Source organism: Melitaea cinxia, chromosome 13 (genome assembly GCF_905220565.1).
Source record: "Melitaea cinxia chromosome 13, ilMelCinx1.1, whole genome shotgun sequence".
Taxonomy (NCBI): Eukaryota; Metazoa; Arthropoda; class Insecta; order Lepidoptera; family Nymphalidae; genus Melitaea; species Melitaea cinxia.
The window spans coordinates 2,929,781-2,938,961 of record NC_059406.1 but is presented as its reverse complement, the minus strand read 5'-3'; the positions used below and the strand labels follow the sequence as shown (position 1 = coordinate 2,938,961).

At 33.7% G+C, this 9,181-nt stretch overlaps 1 protein-coding gene across 1 annotated transcript; it reads right to left on the bottom strand.

The window, feature by feature from the left end:
- Window positions 1-260: 260 nt before the first annotated feature.
- On the bottom strand, window positions 261-8,924 carry LOC123659234. The gene is made up of 5 exons (XM_045594483.1): window positions 5,805-8,924; window positions 3,689-4,546; window positions 3,530-3,560; window positions 2,689-3,035; window positions 261-2,018 (listed from the first exon to the last, which is right to left on the bottom strand). The coding sequence occupies exons 1-5, from the start codon at window positions 8,238-8,240 to the stop codon at window positions 306-308; spliced, it is 5,385 nt and encodes a 1,794-aa protein (XP_045450439.1). The 5' UTR covers window positions 8,241-8,924; the 3' UTR covers window positions 261-305.
- Window positions 8,925-9,181: the final 257 nt, after the last annotated feature.

Below are 9,181 nucleotides of genomic sequence, written 5' to 3'. Positions count from 1 at the left end.
CGCAAATAAATAAATATCTTATAAAGTTATAACATACACACACGGTCGTCTGTTCCTATGATAAGAAACTTAATGCTTGTGTTACAGGTAACAGCCGACTATTATAAATATAAAATTTTCAATATACATAGGAATAATGCATATATATCTATAAATACAAATATTACACCCAGACTCAGGTGGGAATCAAACCCGCAACCCGCGGAACAGAAACCAGAGGCCACTACAAACTGCGCCAAATGGCGAGTCAAGTTAGGGCAAATGACATATAGTTGTCGTTAGAACTAAAATATTCTGTCTGATTCTTAAGCTTTCGGTTTTTCTTCGCTATTTTGGTCTTCTTTGTCTTCTTTATTTGCTCCGTCCAGTTGGTCTTCCTCATCGTCCTTATTTTCTTTGTCCTCTTCATTTGCTTCGTTTCCCTGTAATTCTTCGTCCTCTTCATTTGCTTCTTCACTTTGATTTTCTTCACTATTTTTATCGGTTTCGTCTTCTTTATTTACTTCATCCTCTTCATTTTCTTTAGCTTCTTGGTCTGCCTCTCCCTCTTCATTACCCTTTTCCTCTTGGTCTTCATTATCACCTTTGTTTTCATCGTTTTCTGATTCACCTTCATCTTCTTTATTTGCTTCCTCATTTTGATCTTCTCGATCCTCTTCGTCTTTTTGAGCTTCATCGTCTTCTTTTTCTTCGTCTTCATCTCTTTCTTCCTGTTTGTGTTCTTCTTCCTCTTTATTATTATCATCTTCTTGATCATCTTTATTCTCATCATCTTCTTTTTCTGCCTCACTTTTTTCACTATCTTCTTGACCCTCTTCATTCTCCTGGTCTTTTTCATCTTCTTTCTCTATTTCATCATTTTCATCATCATCTTCTTCTTCTTGTGTTTCTTTGTTTTCGTCTTTATTGGTTTCGTCATCTTCATCATTTTCACCACCATTTTCTTCTTCTTCTATATTTTTACTGTCTTCATCTTCATTGTCCTCCTTATTTTCTTCTTCTTCACTGTCCTCTTTGTCGTCTTGATCTTCGTCATTCTTCTGATCTTCGTTGTCCTCTTGCTCCATCTCTTCCTTTTCATCTCCTTCCTCTTCTTTGTTCACTTCGTTTTCTCCAACCTCCTCGTCCTCTTTGTTTTCTTCGTTTTCTTTATTTTCTCCGTCATCGTCGCTTTCTTGCTCTATTTCATCGTTTTCATCTTCTTCGCCTTCGTCATTTTTTTCTCCTTCTTCTTCTATATTTTGATTGGCTTCATCTTCATTATCCTCCTTATTTTCTTCTTCTTCGTTGTCTACTTTTTCATCTTGATCTTCTCCATTCTCCTGATCTTCTTCCTCCTTTTCATCTTCTTTGTTCAGATCATTTTCTTCAACCTCGTCATCCTCTTTGTTTCCTTCGTTTTCTTTATTTTGTCCATCGTCTTCATTTTTATCTCCGTCTTTATCTTCTTTATCACCATCATTATCTTGATCACCTTCGTCCTCCTGATCTTTTTCATCCTCTTTATTTGATTCATCTTTTTCTTCCTTTTTATTTCCTTCATCCCCAGGGCCTCCATCATCTTCTTTATTCACTTCACCATTTTCATCTTCTTCTTCCTTTTTATTTGATTCATTCTCAGGATCTCCTTCATTTTTATCGTTTTCATTTGTCTCTAGATCTTCGCCATCCTGTTCATTTGATTGGTCGTCTGGTTTTTTGGCACGCTCTGGATCTGTGTTTTCTTTTTTACTTGGTTCGTTTTCCGGCCCTTTATCAGGTTGGGTTTCATGATCAGAATCAGGTTCTCGATGTGGATTAATCTTGAAGTCAAATATTAGTTTTTGTTCATAGTCCTGAGAAGACCTGGGTTCAGATATTTTATTTATTTCTTTGTCGTCTTGATATTTATTTTCTGTACGAATTTCCGAGTGAATTAATCTTGTGACGTGAAAGTTATTTAAAATATTTTCTTTTGACTCAAAAGAACATTTTGTATTGATACTCACTTCTTTATTGCTAATTTCTGAATAGTTGATCTGAAAATTAATGTTAATCATTACAAAACAAGGAGATAAAATTTAATTACATACACTATTCATTTATCTATCTAATTTATTATTTTTATCGAATAATATAGCAAAGACATCGAAGTGACGTTTCGAAGTAGTTTTATAAATCGTATTTTGTCCTGTATTATGATTAAATCAATTGGGTCAAAGATTATCAATGTAAAATATAATATGTAGATATCTATTTTATTTTACCTAATTTTGTCAGACTGATTTTATTTGACAATTCAGAATGTTGTAGGTATTTCTGGTTGAATATAACTTTACATACATATAGTCGTATAAATACGTATACGACGCGTTGGCGCAACAGTCGCAGCACTGGTTTTTGACTATTGCGCTGGCGGTTAAGGGTTCGATCCCCGCATATGACAAATATTTGTATTGACCATACAGATGTTTGCCGTGGTCAAGTGTCTAAAACTGACACCGATCGTGGAGAAACCCTCACAGACAGACCCGTACCAAAAATATATATTAACATATTATTTATCTTCCTTGCTTGTGATTGACATTTTTGCAGCATATTTTAGTTAATTGTTAAAATGATATAAGAGTAAAGAAAATGTAATAAAACTTTATATGCTTATCAGTTTATAACAGTCTATCCATATAAATTTATGATGGTAATACTTACGTGTCCGATGAAGTCTTTCTTGTCATTTAAAACAATCTTTTTTATTTTTTCGCTTTTTTCTTCATTGGATTTATTGAAGGAATTAATCCTTACTTGATCATTGTCTCCAGAAAAATTAAACTTCGAGAGTATTTCATCAAAAAATAATCCAAAAAATTCTGATATTGTGAAGTTTTTATTTGAAAAATATGGTGAAACTATTGTAAGCTGGTTTTCGAAGTTATTTAAGAAGTAGTTCGAATTTCGTTGGAACGGTGGAGTGATATCAAATGATTTGTAGTTACCAAAAAAGGGGATTTGATCCATAATTTCGTTCACTAAAACCGCCATTGCTCTATTTTTTGTATCTTAACGTTTCGTAATATAGCGAATGTATTTACTTATATTATTTACTTTTCAAATCTCATAATTTCACTTATGTGAAGTGTTCCGTGTTGAAACGCGTTATCCTCTACACAATATGCTTACCATTCATATTATATCTTATCAAAATTTTCTTTGTGGCAAATTCTTCGATAGTGATACACCTTTGTAAGCGTGTAATCATAGACTTGATAAATTGGTTTGAAATTGTAACTAATAAAGAATTTTTTAAAAGATGTTTTGCAATATCTTTATCATAACTGAGGTAGGACTCGTCAGGAAATATCCTGCTCAAAATTTGGAACAGCCAGACTGGGGAAGAACCTTTGACCTTACAGAAGATTACAGGTAAATAATACTGCTTTAAAGCAGTGTTGTATGGTGGGCAAGGTGGCTAGAGCTCCTGGGATTAGGATCGGCAATACGCTTGCGATGCTGCTGGTGTTGCAAGCGTCTATAAGCAACGGTAATCTCTCACCATCAGGTAAGTCGTACACTTGTTTGCCGACCTAATTGTATAAAAAATTATAAATAGTCTAATTATTATTTATATGGGAGTTACTCGTAATTATATTTTTTTTGCAAGAATATCCTATACGTAATTTGAATGTATTGGATTCTCATGAACATTTCTTACACGAGGAATAATTATTGGGGGTTGAACATCGACTCTTAAAATTGATGAGTTGACTTTAGCTCTAACTTTTCCGTAGTGATATGCTCCAACAAGTACTACAAGACAAGTCACAGATATTGCTACTGTAACTAAAGTTATGGTAAATGGATTCCAAAATTGAGATTCAGAATCCGATCGCTGATTAGGTTCGTTTCCTGTTTTAGAATCACTCTCAGCAGTATCCGGCTCTGTCTTTTCATCGAGGTTAGGCTCTATTTCTTGGTATGGAACCGCATCCTGCTTTTTATTCAAGTCAAGTTCTGGTTCCTGTTTTGGACTAGGTTCCGTTTTATCACTGAGATTTGACTCAACTTTATCATACAAATCGGGTCCTGGTTTGAGAACTGGTTCCAGCTTTTTTTCACGGTCAGGTTCTGGGTTTCTACTTAAGCCGGATTGCTTTTTTTCATCTTGGTTGGGCACTACTTTTACCTTAGGGATGGGTTCCTGTAATAGGTCGTATTTTAAATCTTGAGCTATGTTCCTTCTTGAAAGAAACATGAATCCTGGTTCTGATTGTGGTTTTACGAAGAGGCTTATATCAGGTTCATGTAGTGTTGTTGGCCTTATTTTACCGCTAGCTGATATTTTAACAGCACTGTTAATAATATTTCCATTGAAACCTATTAACTGTAGTATTTTTGTCAATGTGTCAGATTTTTCATATTCAGATTTCGGATTAGATGATGGTGATTGATTTTGAATATGTGATTCAAATCTCATCATAGTCCTTTGATTATCAGAATTGAAATTATTGATATCTCCATAAGGTCCATTTCGATTTAAATTGTGTTTATTGTCAATATCAAAAGCACGTGTCTGAAAAAAAATCGCATTAAATTTGGTAGCTTTTGGACTGTTTGAAACATATATACGAATATTTTCTGCAATTTTAATATCTAGATTTTCTCTATAGTCTACTTTTGAAATATTTAATTGTTTTTTATTCTCAATGTTACAGGTTTTTAATGTTTTACAGAAGTCTTATTTTTTTTAGTAGTAGCGGCAGCTTGTGACTTATATACAATAATTTTTAGGCACAAAAATACTATAACGTTTGTTTCATTGCGGTAGATAGGTTGCGAGTCGGTCGGACTCAGCTGAAGTATGTTTATAATAATAATAATAATAATTTTTATTCATAAACATTAGTACATTACATAAAAAACACATTTTACAGCAATTATATTTGACACTAAAATAACAGTATATCCCTGGTCCCCACACTAGGATTCCCTGTGTCGTGGGGTCCAGTCCCTTCCGTTAGTCTAAAACAATTTTATTGTGAAAAGGATTGTATTTATAGTTGACATATTGCATATAATTGTTAATTTAAAAGAACTAAAACAAGAAATGGTGTGTGTGTGTGTGTGTGTGTGTGTGTGTGTGTGTGTGAGTGTGTGTGTGTGTGTGTGAGTGAGTGTGTGTGCGTGCGTGCGTGCGTGCGTGCGTGCGCGCGCGCGTGTGTGTGTGTGTGTGTGTGTGTGTGTGTGTGTGTGTGTGTGTGATTGTGTAAATGAGTATCATAGCATATGCATGGTATCTTTATGTGCGCATGATATTAGATGCCACTATTCAATAAGTTCTCAGTATGGTCATAGCTTTTTGGTAGTAGCCATTTCTGAATGGTGGTTTTAAGAATGGACAGTGTCAGATTTATTATATTTTTATTAACTTTAAAGAGTTTATTGTAAAGAAAGGGTCCCATATAAGTAAAAGATTGACGAGCAAAAGACGAACGAGCTCTCGGTAGGTCCCATTTAAGAGTTCTGGACGAGGCTCGCGCTATCGTCTTCGCAACTTTATGAAAGCGGACAAGTACCGATGATATGTAAATCTGTCTCACGCGGAGAAGGTTACATTCCAGGTACAGTGCATTAGTGGAGTAACGCCATGGTTTGTTGAAGGCTATTTTTAAAATTGCTCGCTGAGCACGTTCGAGAGGGAGGAGATAAGTTTTTTTGGACGCTCCCCAAGCAATGATACAATAATTTAAAATAGATTGACATAGGCTGAAATATACAGCTCGAATTAGGCTCGGATCTGCTATAAGCCTAATCCTTCTAAAAATGTGTACTAGCTTTTTCACGCGTTTCGTTACTGCATCAATATGTAATTTCCATGTAAGGTGTTCATCAATCAGTATTCCCAAGTATTTTATAGATGAAACTTGTTCGATAGACGGGCATTGACATTGAAGTGATATTGGGTGTTTTGAACAGTCGGATGAGTGAAGCTTAAGGTTCAAGACTTTATTTGGGGCAGACCTCTTCGATATACTTAAAGCTATGAGTTTCGTTTTGCTTGTATTGAGACTCAGTAAATTGCTTTTCATCCAGTTGGCTACAGTACTCAATCCCCCCTCAGCCACAACAACGATCTCCGCCCATGTCTTAGCATGGAAAATTATGGCAGTGTCATCTGCGAAAGTAAGGATCCTAGCCTGTGGCAACTCAAGTGAGCAGAGCTCATTTATGTAGATTAAGAAAAGAGTAGGACCCAAAACACTGCCTTGAGGCACGCCGTAATCAATCTCGGTATATCGACTCATGAATTCGCCAATTCGTACTCGCTGTTTCCGTTCACTCAGGTAGGACCGAAACCATTGCAATGCTAAGCCTCTAATTCCCAATAATTCCATTTTTTTCAATAGTATCGGTCGCGACACGGTATCAAAGGCTTTTGCAATGTCCAAAAAGACGCCAGCACATTTTTGTCCATCGTTAATTTTGTCCGTTATAAAATCAACAAGGCTCGTGACAGCATCCTCTGTCGAGCGAGCAGGGCGAAATCCATACTGGTTCGGACTTAAAAGGTTGTTTTTTTCCAAGTATTTAAGTAGTCTTACATTTACCACCTTTTCAATTATTTTAGCCACCGCACTCAATAATGATATTGGTCTATAATTAGCCGGTTCTAATGCATCACCCGTCTTAAAAATAGGTATTACCTCTGCAATTTTTAAATTATCTGAAACTACTCCTGATGCCATACTGAGATTACACAAATAGGCTAGGGGCGGTGCAATCACACTCCTGGTACGCTTGAGGATTTCGTTACTTATATTGTCATGTCCTACAGCTCGGCTTGACGTCAGTGTACCCATGAGCACGGCAACCTCATTTTCATCGGTTGGCTGGAAAAATAATGAATGTAGCGGTGGAGTCGAACAACTAGGCTTTATATTTTTACTTAAATCAGCTTCCGTCATATCCAATCCGTCCAAAATTGTCTCAGCCAAACGATTACCAACAGTGCCGAAATAATTGTTCACCGCATCCAAAGATTCAACAGTATTTTCCTTTAGTTTTAATAACTGATTACTTTTATTTTCACTTTTGTTTAGACCACAGATTGATTTTAGAGTACTCCATGTTTTTTTAGTATTATTTTTACTTTCTGCTAGCAATTTATATTCATATTTGTTTTTTTCTTCTTGTATTAAGTTAACACACATATTTCTGTAGCTCTTATACTTTTTTTGTAAATCTAAATTGTAGGGGTTTTTCCTTGCATCAATATGTAATTTGTCCCGAGTTCTAATTGATTTTAAAAGACCTGGAGTTATCCATTTTTTAACAATAATTTTGGATCTGCGAAAATGTAAAGTAGATTTGTTTTTCTCAATCAGGTTATTTACTTTCGATATAAAATATTGCGTTGCTACCGTTACATCAGTTAAGCTATAAAGTTCCGACCAGTCATAATTCTTTAGGTCCTCATTTAAACTATCATAATTAATCTTAGTCAAAGTTGATTTAATTTTTTCCTTATAAATATTTGAACCAAGGCTACACAATACACTGCTATGATCTGTAAGGTCTGAATGACAGACAATAGTGGTTGAAGGTTGACAAGACTTTATCATACAATGGTCCAAACAGTTTTGACCTCTTGTTGGTATACTGTGACCAGGTATATATCCATAATGGGCCATTAAGCTGAGATACTCTTCAGCACGTTTGTCAGTAGTGTTTTCTTTAATGTCAATATTAATATCACCCACTAAGACGCAGTGTTGATTTTTACATTTCGTAATAATTCCCTCCAATGAACCCAAAAAACTAGTTATGTTATGCAAAGATGGTGATCGATAAATCGTTATAATTGTATAACAATCAACATCTAATCGCAAACAGTTGGCATTAACAAATTCCGGTTCCGACACGCATACTTGTAACTCCGTTTTAGTAAATATAACAATACCGTCGCATTTATTTAAATATTTAGTCGAATAAAAGCATTTGTAATCATCTAGATGTAATTCATTAAATGAATCATCAAGCCAACATTCTGTTAGTACGATAATATCAGGCTTAAATCGTAGACGATGCAAAAATACGACTAAAGAATCGAAGTTCTTGTTTATGCTTCGTATGTTTTGCGTCAAAATTGTAAATGGTTTCGATGTATCGTCAAGGTGTTGTTTACAACTTTCGGGATTATCTAATTCTATATAATTATTCAGCCTCATTTCATCGATCCCGTCTATAAGACCGCTATTATCGAACATTATTACAGATTAGGTGCTCAAGGTACATTATTCCGTTGTTCAATATCTTTAAATGTTGAAAGTGGGTAGGTGTGGAACTGTGATTGTAAGTGTATGTGTAGGTAGTTTGTAAGAATTTATGTTTTTGTATTTTATTTTGAGTATGTGTAAATGTGTAACAATTAATTATTTCTCCCCAACAAATCAATCCAAATCCATTCAAATGAAGTAAAATTATTATGCAATACGAAATACAAAGAATTATTTTACTTGTTACTAAGGATATTAATTGAAATCCATTCAAAGAAACCAAAATCATCATGTAAAACAAAATATAAAGAATTATTTTACTTGTTACAAAGGATATCAATTTAAGTCCATTCAAAGCATCCAAAGTTATTATGCAATACAAAATATTAAGAATTATTTTACTTATTATTAAAGATATCAACTTAAATCCATTCAAAAGAACTAGAATTATTATGCAATACAAAATATAAAGAATTATTTTACTTATTATTAAAGATATCAATTTAAATACATTCAAAAGAACTAAAATTACTATGCAATACAAAAAATAAAGAATTATTTTACTTATTATTAAAGATATCAATTTAAATCCATTCAAAAGAACTAAAATTATTATGCAATACAAAATATAAAGAATTATTTTACTTATTATTAAAGATATCAATTTAAATTGATTCAAAAGAACTAAAATTATTATGCAAAACAAAATATAAAGAATTATTTTACTTATTATTATTAAAGATATCAATTTAAATCCATTCAAAAGAACTAAAATTATTATGCAATATAAAATATAAGGAATTATTTTACTTATTACTAAAGATAGTCATACGCACTTACTGAAACTCATAAGTTGCGCTTCGTTTTTTATTAATATGTATTCAGAGCCTTCCTCCTTTCTTAAATACACATTGCCGTTAGATGTCCAACAG

Excerpts from the sequence above, each read along its gene's own strand:
- LOC123659234 (XM_045594483.1), bottom strand. The coding sequence starts at position 8,240 with ATGTTCGATAATAGCGGTCTTATAGACGGGATCGATGAAATGAGGCTG. Across the intron at positions 4,547-5,804 it reads CGAAACGCGTGAAAAAGCTA|ACACGTGCTTTTGATATTGA; the intron begins GTACACATTTTT and ends ATTTTTTTTCAG. Across the intron at positions 3,561-3,688 it reads CCCCAATAATTATTCCTCGT|GTCGGCAAACAAGTGTACGA; the intron begins GTAAGAAATGTT and ends TTATACAATTAG.